The 18,802-nt window shown below is 52.9% G+C and overlaps 1 protein-coding gene across 1 annotated transcript; it reads left to right on the forward strand.

Annotated features, from left to right (window-relative positions):
- Window positions 1-16,353: 16,353 nt before the first annotated feature.
- LOC101768580 (probable glycosyltransferase 7) lies at window positions 16,354-17,858 on the forward strand. Its single transcript, XM_004953684.3, has one exon. The coding sequence runs from the start codon at window positions 16,432-16,434 to the stop codon at window positions 17,719-17,721; it is 1,290 nt and encodes a 429-aa protein (XP_004953741.1). The 5' UTR covers window positions 16,354-16,431; the 3' UTR covers window positions 17,722-17,858.
- Window positions 17,859-18,802: the final 944 nt, after the last annotated feature.

The raw sequence follows: 18,802 nt of genomic DNA on the forward strand, positions 1-18,802 counted from the left end.
AAAGTTAACAGTGAACTACTTGCCCTGGTCCCTAGACTTGACAGCCAAACCACCTTGATCGTCGCCATTTTGAATGGATAGCAGTTTGTTTGAGAATATAAAGTGGTGTCGCGACCAGTAGACCCTGCTATAGCGCTATCACCATCGTCGTCATGGCCTTGTTTAGTTTCCAATTTAGGAGTAGTAAAATTGGCATTTTACCATAAATGTGCAACTGTAGTATTTCGTTTGTATTTGTGAATTATTGTCCAAACATTGACTAATTAGGCTCAAAAGATTCGTCTCGCAAAGTACAACAAAACTGTGCAATTAATTTTTGATTTCGTCTACATTTAGTACTCCATGCATGTGTCGCAAGTTTGATGTGATGGGGAATCTTCTTTTTGCATAGTGCCAAAGTTGGAATTTTGGAGGGAACTAAACAGGCCCCATGTTTCGCAGTATCTCAGTGACGGATGACGGTAGGTACCCACCAGAATATTTCGCAGTATCTCAGCGAGGGATGAGGGTAGTACCCACCAGATACTGGCCGGCCTGATAAGTGAGCCTCGCCCCGACTATGGCGTGCGGGGTAAGACATGAAGACGCGTGGTGTACAAGTTTGGAGGTCGAGCGAACAGATTCTACCCGGATATTTCGGGATACTTGTTGTAAACCGACTCAGATTGATTTCCTTGTAACAACCGACTAGGATTAGATCCATCCGATTGTAACTCTAGGTCGTCGGCTTATATAAGGCGGCCAGGGACGCCCCTCGAGGACACGTTAACTCTTCGCGCCCGCCATTAGCAGTACAATCCACTAGAACACAAGACGTAAGGTATTACTCTCCAGAGGTCCGAACCTATATAAACCTTGCATCTCTATGTTATCATTCGAGTTCTTGGTCTTACGATCTCCCCCACCTACAAATCTACCACTTGGGTAACCCCCTGGTGGACTGTCGGTCACTAAATCCAATAGTTGGCGCGCCAGGTAGGGTGATCGTGAGATCCTTCCCAGTGAGCTCGGTGGCATCTCGCCCCGGCATCATCTTCCCCGCGAGGATGAAGGACTTTCTCGCCAATCGGATCCAGCTTCACTTCGGAAGCATGCCGGTGGACTCTGACTCCACCGACTCGGCATCCACCTCCAGCTCAGCCTCTATCGAATCTGCATCGGCAACCACACATCCCGCCAGCGCAACCTAACAGCGGTGATAATGTCGACCAAGGCGATGTTTGAGGCCGGCACGAGCACCCTAACCCCATGTGGGCACGCAACCTCTAGAATGACTTCGAGCAAAATGGCCACGACGTCTTCGCCCTACCCTAGGGCAACCTGGGGGCTGTTTTCGCTAACCTGGAGAACCTCACGAACTCGGAGCAATTATAGCAAATCCGGATGCGCATCCGTGTCGCAAACGCTCAGATCGAGGAGAGGGTCAAGGCCCCAGCACGCTCAAGATGCCGCTCGTCAAACTCCAGATCTATATCTACCCGGTACTCCCAAAGCCGATCTACTCAGAGTAGTTCCGATTGCAGCCGAGCGGATCACGGCCATTGCAGGGGAGGTCAGCTGGAACCTATTCAAGAAGAGGAGGTGGAGCAGTCCCAAAGCAACGACCACCATCCCGACAACAAGGATCGCCGACCAGATAACCACCACTGCGACAATCGTCGCCGCGACAGAAGAGGAGACCGCGAACGGCGCGGTCGACCTGATCGGCAACCTGACCGCGACAATCTCCACGACCTTCGGGACCTCCGTGGCGAGCTCAACAACCGGCACCAGGAGCGGGACGAGGTGGACCTCCGCCGGCGCGCCCAGTACGACCGCGACTCGGCGCTCTAGGGGTCGGCAACCAGTCAAACCGTGACGCGGAGCACGAGGCCCACAACCGCTGGGAGGAGGAGCTACGCTGGCACGAAGAGCACCCCTAGCCACGCCTACAACCCACCCCAGCATGACAATGACGCACGCCCAGGACCCTGCCAGTACATTATCATCTCATGGAAGACGACGACATGGACATCGACAGGTTTGCTTTGTTTACCCCACGCCTCAGGGCTGTCCAGTGACCACCCACCTTCAAGACAGCCATCAACAAGAAGTATGACGGTCACTCTGACTCGAAGATCTGGTTGAAGACATACTACACTGCGGTCAAGGCCGCGCATGGCACCTACGACCAGATGGTCGCCTACTTCCCAGTGGTGATGGGAAGCGCAACTCTCCTACGGCCAGAAGGGCTCCCACGAGGCTGCATCGACACATGGGGTCAGCTCGCTCGAGCCTTCACCCAGAACTATCAGGCCACATACGCCAAACCTGGAAGCACGCAAGACCTCGCCCAAGTCCGCCAGCGGAAAAACTGAACTACCCGTGAGTACGACAACCGCTTCTTCGACAACCACAACAGGCTGGTCGACGTTGAAGACCGCGACCTCATCTGGTACTTCACCTCAAGAACAAATCAATGTTCTGGACCATGTTCCAGGTTGATCCAAAGATGGTCGGACACATGATGCACATCATCAACCTTCACGCCGACACAGATAAGGCCGAGCATGTCCAATAACAGGATGGCAAGCATCGCCACAACGATGACGACGAACTGCCAACCCATCAAGACCATCAGCGCCAACCCAGGCCGGAGCCTTCCCGACCTCAGAAGAGAGCCCCTAAGGTTCTCGCTGCTGAAGCCAACCCCACAAGACAAACAACATTCCTCCAAGAGGAGTTCGATGATACTCTGAACGCTTCGTGCACCTTCCACAAGGACGCATGCCACAATCTCCGAGATTGCTAGGTCCTAAAGAAAGAACTCGGCACTCTAGTAGAATACAAGCGGCCACATTGGGATGACCGTCCTGACAACCGTTGCGACAACAACCGCTGCAACGACCGCGACGACAATCGTCGTCGTGACAACAGCCGTTGCGATGACCGCAATGATCAACGCAGAAAAGAGCGCCGTGACCACCGTAACCCTGATGCCAATTAGGGCGCTGGAAACGACAACGGCGAGTTTCAGCAGGCTGAGCGGGAGGTCAACATCATCATCGACGGCCCCAAAGCCTTTTGCAGCAGGCGCAAGCATAAATTGCACAGAAAAGAAGTGCACTTTGTCTCCATCTCACCAGTCCAGTACTTGCGCTGGTTGGAGATGCCCATAACCATCTCCAAGGAAGATCACTGGGTGCACATCTCGGACCCTGGGGTCCTAACCACTCGTGGTGTGCCCTACCATAGACAGAGTTCTCCTTTCCAAGGTGGTGATCGACGACAGTAGCAGCCTCAACATCATCTTCACGGAGACCCTCAAGCACATGGACTTCTACTTTGAACGGCTCCTTCCCTGCGAGGACCCATTCTACGGCATCGTACCCGGCAAAGCATCCTATCCTATCAGGAGAGTCGTCCTGCCAGTCACGTTCGGCACCCCCGACAACTACCGCACCAAGCACCTCACCTTTGAAATAGCTAACTTCAAGACGTCCTATGATGCCATCTTCAGTAGGCCAATGCTGACGAGGTTCATGGCGATTCCCAACCATACCTACATCATCCTCAAGATGCCAGCACCAAATGATGTCCTCTCCATCTACGGCGACATCGAGACATCCTACAAGTGCGACAGGGAAGCCATGCAGCTTGCTGAGTCCCCAAAGTACTTGGCCAACGCCACCATGATGCTCGCCAAGTTCAAGAAGGTGGACCAGAACCAGCTGATGATCCCAAAGGCGGACTCGACGGCCCTGGCGCTGCTACCCAACACGCAAGTCAGGAAAATCAACCTCGGCCTGGAAGATCCCTCCAAGATGGCCCTCATCAAGGTTGGCCTCTCCCCCGAATAGGAAGACGCGTTCAACAACTTTTTCTGGGACAACTTGGACATATTCACGTGGGAACCATCCGATACGTCCGGCGTCCGACAGAAGCTGGCTGAGCAAGACAGCAACGTCAGTTAAGCAGAAACTTTGTCGTTTCACTCAACATCGCAAGGAGGCCATTATGGTAGAGTTAAATATGCTCTTAGCTGCCAATTTCATCGGTGAATGTAAGCACCCCAACTAGTTAGCAAATCTAGTCCTTCTAAAAATGAAAACCGGTGAATGGAGAACATGTATCGACTGCACTGATCTCAACAGGCTTTGCCCTAAGGTCCCCTTCCATCTTCCCCGCATCGACCAGGTCGTGCACTCCACGGTCGGCTGCACCCTACTTTGCTTCCTCGATTGCTACTCGGGCTATCACTAGATCGCCCTCAAAACCCCGACCAAGATAGGACTGCATTCATAACGCCCTATGGCATCTACTACTACAACATCATGACCTTTGGGTTAAAAAATGTCAGCCTACCAGAAGATAATCCAGGGTTGCCTCAAAAAATAACTTAGCAAAAACGTAGAGGCCTACATGGATGATTTGGTCATAGGGACAAAAGACGAAGAGAACTTCATCGCCAGCCTTGCCCAAACCTTTGACAGCTTCTGGACCTATCGATGGAAACTCAACCCGCGTAAATACGTATTCGGTGTTCCGTCTGGAAAGCTCCTGGGCTTCATGGTCAGCCAACATGGCATCAAAGCAAACCCCATCAAAGTGGACGCCATCAGGAATATGACGCAGCCCACCGGCAAGAAGGATGTCATGAAGATCACTGGCATGATAGTGGCCCTTAGCCGTTTCATCAGCAAGCTTGGCGAAAAGGGACTTCCCTTCTTCAAGATGCTCAAGAAGGCAAACAAGTTTGAGTGGGATGATGAGGCCCGCAAGACCCTCGAGGAACTAAAAACATTCCTCTCCACCCCTCCCGTATTGATGGCCCTAGTCGACCAAGAAACACTGCAGATGTACACCTCTGCGACAACACACGTCGCAAGTACGTTGCTAGTTGTAGAATGTGAAAACCCGACCACGCCAACATGGTGCAAAGGCCAGTATATTATGTCAATAAAGTCCTAAATGACTCTAAGGGCCGTTACGTGCAGGTGCAGAAATTGCTCTACGCAATTCGGATCACCTTCCATAAACTGTGCCACTACTTCCAACCGTACAAGATTTGAGTGGTTTCCTCCTAACCAATCGGCGAAATCCTACACAACAGGGATATCCACGACCGAGTTGTCAAATGGTTCATGCAACTTGTGGAATTTGACATTGACTTCTACCCACATCATGTGATCAAGTCCAAAATCCTGGCCGATTTCATCGCTGAATGGACTAAGATTCAAGTGTAACCCTCCCATGAGAGGCTGGAGCACTAGACGATGTACTTTGACGGCGACCTCAACCTTAAAGGAGCCGGCGCTGGGGTCCTCCTCATATCCTCGAAAGGCGAGCAGCTCAAGTACATCCTCCAAATCCACAACAAGGCTACCAACAACGACGCTGAGTACGAGGCCCTCATACATGGGCTCCGCACCACTGCATCTCTTGGCATCAAGCGCATCCCTGCATATGGTGACTCCAAGGTTGTCATCGAGCAGGTCAACAAATCCTAGGAATGCACCAAGGACACCATAGACGCCTACTGCACTCAGGTCCGCAAACTCGAGGCTCACTTCGACGGCCTCGAATTCCATCATGTTCCCAGGGAAGACAACGTTGCCGCCGACGTCCTGTCCAAGCTCGGCTCGAAATGCACCCAAGTTCTGGCTGGTGTGTTCGTCCAGGACCTTAGAAAACCCTCCATCAAGATCCTAGACCCAGACCGGGCTGACAGCAACGCCTAGGCTCAAGTCGACCCAGTGTCCAGTGACGTCCTGTTGTTGATCGAGGTGGAGGAAGACCGGCGAGCACCCTTCATTGCATTTATTACCGACAACATGTCCCCTGAGGACAAAGCCGAGCATGAAAAACTCACATGACGCAACACCAACTATGTTGTGATTGGCAAGGAATTGTACAGTAAGGCCGCATCTACCGGCATCCTGATGAAGTGCATCCTTTGCAATGAAGGCCTTGAACTCCTCCATGAAATCCACTCAGGCTTGTGCGGGAACCACGCCACCTCGGGTAGTCTGGTCGGGGAAGCATTCCACTTAGGCTTTTACTGGCCAATCGCTATCGTTGACGCAAAAGAGCTTGTCCAGAAGTGCAAAGGATGCTAGTTCGTCTCCAAGCAGTAGCACCTCCTACCCCAAACTCTACACACCATCTCATCATCCTGGCCCTTTTATGCTAGGGGCTGGATATGGTTGGCCCCTTCAAGACTGCTCCGGACGGTCACACCCACATCTTTGTGGCAGTCGGCAAATTCACCAAGTGGATCGAGGTCAAGGCTGTCACCAGCACAGAGTCGGTCAAAGCTGCTCAGTTTATTGAAGAACTCACCCATCGATTTGGGTCCCTAATGGGATCATCACCGACCTTAGCAAGCAATTCACAAGATCCGAGTTCTGGGATTTTTGCCAAGACAACCTAATCGACGTGTACTACTCCTCCATAGCTCACCTACGCTGCAATGGCCAAGTTGAACTTGCGAATGGGATGGTCCTACAAACCCTCAAGTCTCGCATCTTTGATGACGTATCGAAATACACCACCAGATGGCTCGACGAGTTGCCCATGTCATTTGGGGCCTCCGAACCCAAAAGAGTAGAGCGACCGGTTATACTCCCTTCTTCCTGGTATATGACTCTGAAGCCGTGTTGCCAACAGACGTGGGATTCGGCGCTCCACGGATCCAACACTACGAGGAGCATGAAGCAGAAAAGAGTCGGCAGGTCGACATCGACAGCCTGGAAGAGCACCGCGTGGCCCTCATCCAGCTTGCGCGACACGAGCAGCAAATCCGACGCTACCATGATAGGAACGTCCAGGAATGCTCATTCAACATCGGCGACCTTGTGCTCCATCGGATCCAATCCACCAAAGACATGCACAAGCTATCGGCCTCCTGAGAGGGTCCCTTCATCGTCAAAGAGGTCATCCATGGAACATCCAACACCTACGATGCTTCTACCTTTAGGACACTAAAGCTATGTACTCTTTATACCTTTTACATTGAATAAATAAAACATTTATTTGCGTACCTAATACCTTCTTACTTTCTTACCCGAGCTCTTACTCACGCTCAGGGGCTGTCCGACCTAATCAACACAGCACACCCTCATCGTTACGCTTGGGGGCTTCCCCTGTTACGCGCCAACCTTCGGGTCTCACCTTTTCTCCTGCCCCTCTCACGGCAAGTACGACTAACTCGTGTGGACGGCATCCTAGCTCGCGAAACCTCCTTTACAAGCTCGCGTTCACCCCCTCTACAAGCTCAAGATCCGCTCTCAGCAGAGTGCTGGCCAGGCAAGGTTGGGCGCTTAGTGGCTACAGGCCTAAGCTACACAATGTCCTGCCGTATACACCAAAGGAGGGATGGAGGCTTTCTATTCACATAAGTTAATTGACTAGTTTACTTGTCTCATAACACAGATTGATACACATTATAGTTTTTTACACGTCCAGCAGATTAACTACACCCTCCGCGGCTTGCTGATACTGCTCGTCAACTCCGGAAGGTTGTCAGGATCGAAGTCCTTGGCAACCCCTGCTCTGACGCGCTCCATGGCTACCTTGGGGAAATGCGTCTTCAGAAGCACAATGCAGTTCTTCGCCCACTCCATGGCGGTCTCCTTCATCAAGGCCTTCAGCTGACTGGGAGCACTCCTTAGACGGTCCAGCAACGGTGTTGGCTCAGCAGGATTTGCCTCGGGCTGGATCATATACATCACGTAGTTCACGGTCGACCTCAGGTCTTCCTGCTTCATCTCCAACCTTGCAATGACCACCTGATCACATTGCATATTGTGCATTGCCGCAATCAACCACTGGTCCATGTCCTTGCGCAAGCTGGCCTCATAGGCAAGTTTTTGTGACACAGCATACGGTGCACGACAATGCCACGGTCTTGCTGCGGTCGGGTATTGGCAGCTTCACACTCATTGAGGTCTTTCTTAAGGCTCGCCTCCTTATTCTTGGCATCTACAAGGCACACAACAAGAATGGAAGAATCAACATTACCCTCCCAAATCAGGGTTATCATGAACAAGCTACCTACGTACCCTTCAGCATGGCATCAAGTTCGCTCTGGACCTCCTTGGTAATCTTCTTCTGCTCCTTGAGCTCCCGATCTTTTTGCCGGAGCTGCTCTACGGCATCCTCCTCAGCCTTCTTGAGCTCGGCCTCCAAGCGCTCAGCCTTGAGGCGATACTCCTCGGCACGATGGATGGCGTCCACCCTCTTGTGCGCACGCTCGGCTAGGTTCTGTGTAAAAATTACCCCAACAATTCAAAAATAGAAGACAAGGATGAAAGTCAACACCAAGATAGGTCGGCCAACTTACTTATAAAACCTCTCCGACCTTGGCCGAAGTGTCCTTCAGGACAGCAAGATCCTTCTTGTCATCCGCCACATCCTGCGCCAGGGCCGTCGCGGAGAAGTCCAACGTGGTGCGATCATCCTCCACATGGGCATGAACGTCGGCGTCGTAGCCTGCCACCTTGGCGTCAACCGACGCCTCCCTGAGAGTCTCCTTCATCTGCACCTCAGCGCTGGCATTTCTGACCCCAAGGGTGGAGACAGCAACATCCCCAGCAGCATCTTGGCGTGGCGAAGACCTTTGTTCAGGCCTCTCAGGCTCCACCACCCAGTTGTTGTCGTGTTCAACCTGGGTAGAAGAAGCAGATGCAACCCCCTAGGCTGCACCAGGAACCCGACCTTTCGCCTAGGTCCCAACGCCGGCATCCTACAGGCTTGGCTCATCCTTCATCACCGCCTTCCTGCTCGGTCGGCGAGGCACAGATATAGAGTGAAGTAGTATACAAACAAACTTTCAACAATAAATAACACCACAACCATACTCACAATGTGCTTTTCTTCGCTCGGAACTTTGGGCAAAAATGCACTGGCGGCGGCAGGGTCGGCTCCTTCTGCCTCCCCCGCGGATCTCTGCCTTGAGCCGCTGTAACGACCCAGGTTTAAATCAGCCAAGCTAATCTTAAGACAAGTCCCTAATCCGGTTGACTCAGCTTTTCTTGAGCTTTATCACCTAAAGTCTGGTTCTCAGCCCGACCCTGAAACCCCGCCAAACCTCCGGTTCTCTCTAAGTCCTGAAAGCCAGTGTTCCTCCAAACTTTGGAGCTGTGGAAGGGCTAGAGACTGGAAGATGGACCCAAAACCAGATCCCACGGATCTCTCGGGTCAAACGCGTTAGAGCCAGCGTGCGCCCTGCTTGAGAGCCTCTCTGCCGCGTAGCTCAACCTTCCCGACGAGCGCCGCCTCGCCCAGTCGCCGGCCGCGACAAGATAGATCAGCGTGCCTCCTTCCCAATCCCGCACGATAGCCCCTGCAGTCCTTTCCGCCTCACCTCCCGCACCCATCACCTCGCCCGGATCACTGGCCGCGCGCCCCGATGCCTTCCGGCTTTTCCGTCGCCCCCTCAGTTGCGCTGCCCACGCGCGCGCCCCGCGATGATACCGCCCTCGCCAACCACGGCTCCGACAGAGGCAACTCTTTTCTCCGCCTCGCTAGTAGCGTGCCCCGGCAAAGCCGCTGGTCTGCGCCTGCTAGCGTCGCCGCTCGCTCTATCACCTCGCCTGCAGTGCCCTCGCCTGCAGTGCCCCTTTCACTCCTTCCTGCCGCACGCTAGTCGAACCGCCGCACCCAATCCACCGCTTGACGCGACCAGACCTGCGCTCGCCCTTGCCAATTCTTACCTCCGGCAATATCGCACCTGCACAAGCTCTGCCTCCAGTGCTCAATGACCAAAGATCTTATCCCCAAAGCTCCGCTTCGCCGGCCAATGGAGGCATCGCCCAATCGCCGCCACGGCAGAGCACTCCATCCTTTTCGACCTGATCTTCGCGCTCCTCGAACTATCTTTCTCTTCCGCGCAGCTATAAAAGGGAGTACCAGAGCCCTTACCGGAGTTTCCTTCGCCATCGTTGCCTCGCTGCACCTTCCTCTATTCGCACTCAAGCGCTGTCGCATAAGCTCTCGAGGACCTTCCCCTCTCCGCTTAAACCCGCTTTTCCCAACCCACCAGCCGCCTGTTTCCTCCGCACGGTGCTAGAGCTTGCTTGTTGTCCAGTTGTCCACAAGAAGCACTGCCGCCGCCGAAGCACCGTCGAACCCCACCATCGCCCAAGCCTTAGCGTCTCAAGTCCTTCCGCCTGAGTCTGGTCCTTTCCGACCCCAAGACTTCACCAGTAGGCCTAAAGGTAAGCTGCCGACCCCTTTCCGGTTCGCCCGACCCCTTTTTCCGTCTCGCCCAACCCTATCTGTTTCGCCGACCCTTGTCCGCCTCGCCCGAGGGCTCGGCTGTATCTTTTTCTCTGACCCGAGGGTATCTGTGTAAAATTTTGGGGACTTCTCTGTGTTAAGTCTGAGGACCCCGGTATAGTTATTCCTTAGGTCTGAGGGTCAGATCATAAGTTTCTCCCAATCCGACCCTTTTGTCTTGTTCTCTATCAACTGAAGTTTGGAATTTCACCCCTTTTTCCTGTAGTTTTGCTACAAGCTTCTGAGCGAAATGTTGCAAGTGTTGTTGAAATAATTGACTAAATGTTTAACCCCTGCATTTGCACTTCCGTGTAGAGCTAAATCTCGCCGATGGCACATACAAGCTGCATCCGGTGCCAGAAGACGGAGCAGTAGCTGAGCCGCCGACCGCAGGAACTGAAGCAGAACCCGCAGAAGACCAGTTTGCCTCCGCCTCGCTCGAAGGCAAGCCCCGGAGCATGACCCTAACTTTCTAAACTTGCACATACCTTCTTTCGTTTGTATGTGCATTTACGTTATAGGAGTTTTTTGAAATCATAGATGCATAACTTAGTCCCTTGATCTGAACACTAGTCTGATAAGTCTGAGTAGTTGCATTGCTTAATAGGACTCGGTAAAAGTCGAGTGATTTCCTATCACTCGCGAGTTATAGGAGTTGGGTGTTCTCCTTCTGGTTACAACTATAAGGATGGTGGACGGGGCAGGGCCTGGTGAACTCTTTGGTGGTCGGTGGATCGCTCCGTCTGTCTACTTGAATCTGTTTGGTCAGACAGTGGTGGTGTTCGTGATCAAGTGTTTGAAAGTACTAATCTCATACCCAGTATGGGATGGGGAAGCCTAGTACCTGATTGAACCTGGACGTGAGCGGTTTGATCCACTGTCTCTAGAACAGAGTTTCCGCTACGGCCGCATGTGGTGGCAAGTGTGGTCGCAGAACGGCAGAGGCCAGGTCTACGGAACATTGCACCAAGGGAAGTGGGCCCGACACGGGTCAGGGGAATGATGGGGACGGCCGACACAAGAAGCGACCCTCGGTGGTGCACGGATGTCGTGAGATTAGGTTCGCCATGCATGGTTAAGGAACCTGAATCGATTCGTCTGCCTCTCACAGTTTGAGACTGCTTGATCGCTATGCTACACTGAGTAAAGATGGAACATGATGATGATATGAACTTGACGTTTGAGCTATATATATACACATATTGTTTGGATTTGTGTTTGCTTAGCAAGTGCTAATGTAGACTCGTTAATGAACTTAGAATCGGAGCTAAAATATTGAAAGTAAGGACCTACATAGTTGCTTTTGGCAAAACCAACCCCTCAGCCAAAGAGCCTTGCATATCTAGAAGTTGGTGGAGTAGTTTTCCCACCGGTCGGTTAAGTCTTGTTGAGCTTAGTAGCTCAGCCTTGTTGTGACATCTCTTTTCAAGTAAAGTTGAAGCTTTTGAGTGTGCTACTGCCAGCACTTGGCCGTCCCAGCTTCCTCCTGGGTGGACGGTCGAGTGGAACCACTCACCTTCGTGTGAGTTATGCTAACTTGGTCCTGTCTAAGTGGTTTTATCGGATGAAATTCGACGGATCGTCGAGTTAACTTGATTAAAGCATGAGATTCGTGTGTTAGGCGAGTTAACCATGCTTTAGCTAAGTTAATCCGAGGAGCTCCGCCACAGCCGCTCCTTGAGCTTCTCTATGTCGGCAACAGTTGTCTCAAGGAGCTCGGCTTTCTTCTTCTTCGCGGGCGAGCTGGGTGACTCGGAGTCATCACTTAATACCCCGGATGAGGCTTCAGGGGAGAGGCGGTTGCCGCAGACGGCACCTTGGGCTTAGTGGCCCCTCTCTTCTTTCGCTTTCCCTTCTTCGCCTTCGGCGCCTTGGACTCTACAACTTTGCGCACGGCATGGCACGTCTGTCGCCCAATAGAAACATCGCTCCCAGCCTCTGTCCCGCTACCTTCAACCGGCACGTCCTCATTGGAGACATCTATGGACGACTCCGACTCCCAATCTAGGGTAGCAGGCGGTTACTCAACATCGGTTGTGGGGCGGATCTTGGGCCGTTGTTGGTCGGCCCCTCCGGGAAGCAGTGCCGGACATAAGAACTCAAACTCACAGCTCTGGCCAATAAACAGGATTAGTTAGAGAAGACGCAAAAGCAAAGTAGGAAAGCCAAAGGATGAAATCAAGATCTTACCAGGTTGGTCGGCTTCATGAGAGAATAGGCCTTGGGGCAGCGTTTGTTCTTGATGGCACCACCGAAGAACTCGGAGACATGGTCGACAACCTCTTCCCAAGTAACCTTCCGCTGTACCGCTTGGGTCGGATCCTGCTTACCGAAGTACTGGTATGCCGGATGGATCCTGTCCTTGATCGGCTGTGTTAACCTTCGGCAAAAATTGATGCTTATAGCTCCTGTTGTGAGCCCACGTCCCTTCAGGTCAGCGATCTCCTTCAGTAGCTGGTTAACCTGGACCATCTTCTTGGAGGTCGGCTGGTTCGACCATTTCGGCCTTGTCACATGCGCATACCCAAAGCGAGGCAGCAACTCAAGTTTCTAGTTGGCAACAAGGAACCATTCTTTGTACCACCCCTTATTCGAATCCTTGAGCCTTAGATTAAAATACACAGCAACCCTGTTTGACCGCAGCAAAAATCCACAACCACCGATCAGTCTCGGCTTCCCCTTGGTTGACACAATTTTCAGTTGGTAGAGATATCTCTACAGATTGAAATGGGGAGGAATGCTAAGGAAAGCTTCGCAAAGGTGGATAAACACGACGATGTCCATAACGGAGATAGGGTTTAGATGCACTAACTCAATTTTGTAGTACTTCAGCAGCCCACGGAAGAAATCCCCAGTCGAGACCCCGAATCGCCTTCCAACCAGCAGCACCTTGGGCCCGAGCAGGCCCCAGTCAACTAGGGCCTAGATCCGCAACTCGGTCATCACGAACTTCACCCAATAGGTGGATGGTTCCGGTGCTTGCTCCGCTGCCATCTCTTTGGTTTATATACCTCGCGGCGCAGATCGAATGTAGGTGGGTCTCTTGGTTCACATACGGCAAGGAATGGCAATGTGGTGGTGGTGGCTAAAGATTTTAGGCGAGAGGCGATGGATGCGGCTCGAGGGTGCGGCGGTGCGACCTAGGGCTCTCAGGCGCGGCGGCAATAGCATTGGCTGCGGCAGCGGCGTTTAGGGGCGAGAGGAGTGGAAATGAAAACGAAATCGCGCCTCTTCAGCATTTGAAGTAGTTGACGGCGTAAACCTAGCGACAGATTCTGTAGACCCCCAGTTACGGTACATGTGGTGGACGGAATCCGCGGATTTTCCGTTAAGTCTCACGGCGTGCCTCCTCGGCTCCGCCAGTCCTCTCTGTCGGGGGCTAGGTGCCTATACTAGGTTGGCGTGCCTTCTTGACTTCGCCAGTCCTCGCACTCGAGGGTTGGGCACCTACATCAGGTCGGTGTGCCTCTGTGGCTCTGCCACCCCTTGCGCTTAGGCGCTGGGCACCATATTTCAAAAACTTACAATATAACTACTGCATGAATTTTTTATCATGGGACTGATTACTTTAATCATTTTAATTCTAGAGTGCGTCTTGCGACGTCCTCCATGTGATTCCCTTCGATGTACAGGATGTCAGGCATCTCGGAGCTCGGCACTCACATAACCACACGCATTTTGGTCATACGCCTATGGCAGTTCAATTTTTTTTTCTTTTTTTAGCACCGCGCAGCCTCTCCGTTCTTGTGACAAAACCACAACTTCAGGCAAGTACATTACAAGTGTCGTTGTGCATCCGTCAGGCTCCTGTTCGACTCCACATTGCTCGGGTACTTGAGGGATGAGGGTACCCACGGGTCCCTACCTACCAGGATACTGGCCAACCTGACAAGTGGGCCTCGCCTGACTATGGTGTGCGGGGTAAGACATGAAGAAGCTTGGTGCACAAGCTTGGAGGCCGGGCGAACGGATTCTGTCCGGATATCTCGGGATACTTGTTGTAAACCGACTCAGATTGATTTCCAATTGTAACCCTAAGTCGTCGGTTTATATAAAGCGGCCAAGGGCGCCCCTCGAGGACACGTTAACTCTTCGCACCTGCAATTAACAATACAATCAACAGAACACAGGGCGTAAGGTATTACTCCCCGGAGGTCTGAATCTGTCTAAACCTTACGTCTTTGTATTACCATTCGAGTTCTTAATCTTATGATCTCTCTCACCTATAAATCTACCATTTAGGTAACCTTTGATGGACTACCGATCACTAAATCTAACACTCAATTACGTGCAGGATGCTCACGAGCTCACGGCATATATACAGTTGAAGCACTCGCGGTGCAGGGCGCAGCTAATCATCTCGTATAGAGGCGCATCGATGCCGTTCCGCTAGCAACGGCCGCCCCTGCATGAGGCAAAAATGCATGGAGGAGGCATTTGCGAGCCTTTGAATTTCCACGGGCCGCGATCGCGTAAAGGCCCAAACAGAGCCAGGCCGGTTCGGCTTCTGGTTCCGCGACTCGTGCCTTTTCTAGATGTTGGGTCCAGTTCCAGCCAGGTGTTGATGTAAATTTGTACCTGAAAATGATTCTATATATGATAAATTTCAAAATACATCAACATAAAATTAGTATTAATAGTATATATACTCGGTATTAATTTTTCTAAATTTTGGTTAAAATTTGACCAGTTTAATTTGGAACAAAATCAAAATGACATGTACGTGTTTTGGAACGGAGCAAGCACGTCCAGTGCTGACTGCTGAGCCGGCAGCGGTCCGTACAGTTGAAGCAGGACCGTCGGCCCAGCATCCACCTCGCCGTCTTCTATGCGTTGACAAGGAACGCGTCATGCATCAACAACAACTATCAAGTGATCAAGCAGAACCGCAGGGCAAGGCGGCAAGCTCGCGGGCATGGCTGTTATCCCCTGAACTCTGAACAGTGAGAGTTGTAATCGTGACGTTCCTCGTTCGACGGTGATGCTCATACGGGTTCACTGTCTACGCTACACTATGCGTGCCTGGAAAGGGACTGATCAGTGTTGCGTACCCAGTAACGCAGAGAAGTATAATACGGGAGTGTTTGGATACTAAGGGCTAAACTTTAGTAGGGTCACATCGAATATTCAGATGCTAATTAGAAGAACTAAATATAAGCTAATTACAAAATTAATTGCACAGATGGAGTCTAATTCGCGAAACGAATCTATTAAGACTAATTAATCTATCATTAGCAAATGGTTACTATAGCATCACATTGTCAGATCATGGACTAATTAGGTTTAATAGATTCGTCTCACGAATTAAACTGCATCTGTGTAATTAGTTTTATAATTAGACTATTATAATAATCCTAATTAATCAGATAGGACAACATGCGGCGCAGGCTTTTCTGCAGCAGCTCCTCGTACCGCGCGAGAACGGCAGGGTCATGCAGCACAGCAGTGAGTACACTTGTCAGGCCATTCGGGCAGCCCTCCGGTCATGGTCAAGAACGCATCGCTCTTTCGCTGTGCTGTCTGCTCTCTGCATTGCAAGCAGTCAGCAGTGCACGGTACATTTACGATGGAAAAAAAAAGTACAGCACAAGTTTCTTCTAGTGTACGGTCAAGTGAACAGAAACTGTCTATACATGCCTTAGAAAAACAACTGCAAAAAAAACAATCATCGTTCACGAGTTGCGGCTGCAGATTTGTCTTGCTCTTGCATATCCGGCTTCTAGGCTTCTAGATACTGTAGATCGTTGTCAGGCTGTCAGCACTAATCGCCACTTCCAAAACTGCAAGCCGCCGGGCACTGCACCGCTGCGTGCCTGTGTATGCGTCCCTGTGTGCTAGCTAGTGCGTGTCCTCGGCAACACGGCAACACGGGGGTGTGGCCTCGCGCGCGCCGGCGCCGCGGCTAGCTGCCATCCAATCCACGAGACCACGACCCCATCTCCACCCGGGCTCTCGGCCGACGGCTGCAAACGCTACGCCTGCGTGCGCCCCAGCCGCCCAGCGCATCCGGGCCCTTTGGCCTTTGGCGTACGTGGCCGCGCTGCCAAAAGCCCTACACACACACTGTTTCCGCCCCGGCCTGCACGTCAGTTATGTATGTGGCGTGACACGCCCGCGTCTGCAGTGTCCATCCTGGGGGCTTCCCGAGAGTGAGAGCTCGCGAAGTCAAGGATGTCGCCTCGCGCTGCGAAGCCGTCGTTGCTCACCGACGCGCTCCTCTTCGCCGCGGGCGCCGTGGTGGCCACCGTCCTGCTGCTCGCGCTCGCCAACCCGTTCGCCCAGCCGGACGCCTACCACGAGGGAGCGGCCACCCTGCACGCCGGCTCCGGCGGCGGTGCCGGCCGCAGCAGCCGCACGTTCTACGATGACCCGGCGCTGTCGTACACCGTGGACCGGTCCATCACGGGGTGGGACGAGAAGCGCGCCGGATGGGCGCGCGCGCACCCGGAGGTCTCCGCCGGCGGCGTCGAAGGCGTCCTGATGGTGTCCGGCTCGCAGCCGGCGCCGTGCGGCGCGCCCGGCGGAGACCACACGCTGCTGCGGCTGCTGAAGAACAAGGCCGACTACTGCCGACTCCACGGCGTGCAGCTGCTGTACAACACGGCGCTGCTCCGGCCGTCGATGGACCGGTACTGGGCCAAGATACCTGCGATCCGCGCCGCCATGGTGGCGCACCCGGAGGCGGAGTGGGTGTGGTGGGTGGACTCCGACGCCGTGCTCACGGATATGGACTTCCGCCTCCCCCTGCGCCGGTACCGCCGCCACAACCTCGTCGTCCACGGCTGGCCGAGCCTTGTGTTCGAGGCCAGGTCCTGGACCAGCCTCAACGCGGGGGTGTTCCTCATCCGGAACTGTCAGTGGTCGCTCGACTTCATGGACGCGTGGGCCGCCATGGGGCCCGACTCCCCGGACTACCGCCGCTGGGGCACCGTGCTCAAGTCCACGTTCAAGGACAAGGTGTTCGACGAGTCGGACGACCAGTCGGCGCTCGTGTACATGCTGCTGCAGAGCGGCAGCCCGTGGCGGGAGAAGGTGTTCCTGGAGAGCGACTACTACTTCGAGGGCTACTGGCTGGAGATCGTGGGGCGGCTCGGCAACGTCACGGAGCGGTACGAGGCCATGGAGCGGCGACCGGGGTCGGCCGCGCTGCGGAGGCGGCGTGCGGAAGCAGAGCACGTGGCGCACGCCGCGGCGAGGAACGCGGCGCTGGCGGGGGCTGGGCTGGCGGAGGCCGGGGTGCGCGGGTGGCGGCGGCCATTCGTGACGCACTTCACGGGGTGCCAGCCGTGCAGCGGGCACCGGAACGAGCACTACTCCGGGGCCAGCTGCGACGAGGGCATGCGCCGCGCGCTCAACTTCGCCGACGACCAGGTGCTCAGGGCGTACGGGTTCCGGCACGCCGGCCCGCTCAGCGACGACGTGCAGCCGTTGCCGTTCGATTACCCCGCGTCCGTTAGTTAGTGACCACTCGCAAAACGTCATGCTGTGACTTTCTGGGCTTGATAACTTCAGATGTGTACTTAGTTTTGTGCTATCAGTGTGTTGATAGTTTAACAAACCAGCCTAATTGAAACGACCTGAATTCCCATTTTTGAGAATTTAAGTCTACGCACCACCGTGATAGTTCCATAAAGGCTATCACGTACGAATTCCTATCTCAAATATTACAAATCCATACCATAGAAATAAAAAATAGCAACAAAATAATAATATCATGTACATCACTTCCGCACATGCTGGTACAAATCTATTAGGACTGAATCATGAAAGGTAAAATATCTACGTAGCGGAAACATGAGCTATGGCGAACATCACCTCCAGAGGCGACTTGAGTGCGGGACCATCCCTAGTCTTCCCATCCATCGTTGTCGAAGTTATCGTCAAGCTCCGACCATGAAAAACCACCATCTACCCGAGAAGCGGGTAGACCATGACAACTCCCAATAGCAGCTAAGCTAAGAAAATAGGGGAATATTATTATATGCATGGATAAACCTATATATGGTTGTGGAGGTTTATACATCAACAACAGCAATCAAGGCTGCATCAAAGCAATACCATCTTCGAGGTCAACACCTCACAAACAAGGAACTCGTCACAAATCACCAGATCATTTACATAAGAATCCAGCATCCAAACACTCTAGGCGATGTGAGAGCTCCCTTCCCTCACATCTCAACAGCAAATGCCAGCCTATCTCAAAAAGAGGGGAGGTAGAAGAATAGTATAAATCTAGTTAGAAGTAGCAGTAGTCAGTGGACACGGACTATAGCTATAGGTTTATACACTCTGCAGATGTTGTACATCTGTACCCGCATGGATGGAGCCTGAACGGGGCTCAGCCGTCCAATGCCACCTAATGGCCTGTTTCCTGAGTCTGGAACTATCCTCAACTGCAGGGCACACCGTCACCAGTTGAAGACCTCGAAGCTGTGAAACCTACCCACGCTGAGGTGCAGTCTGGTCAGAGCAGGTCGACGCCTCAAACTCTTTACACTGATCCTCCAATCTGCCTACAGGCTGAACACTATCCACCACTAGT

Source organism: Setaria italica, chromosome I, assembly GCF_000263155.2.
Source record: "Setaria italica strain Yugu1 chromosome I, Setaria_italica_v2.0, whole genome shotgun sequence".
Lineage (NCBI taxonomy): Eukaryota > Viridiplantae > Streptophyta > Magnoliopsida > Poales > Poaceae > Setaria > Setaria italica.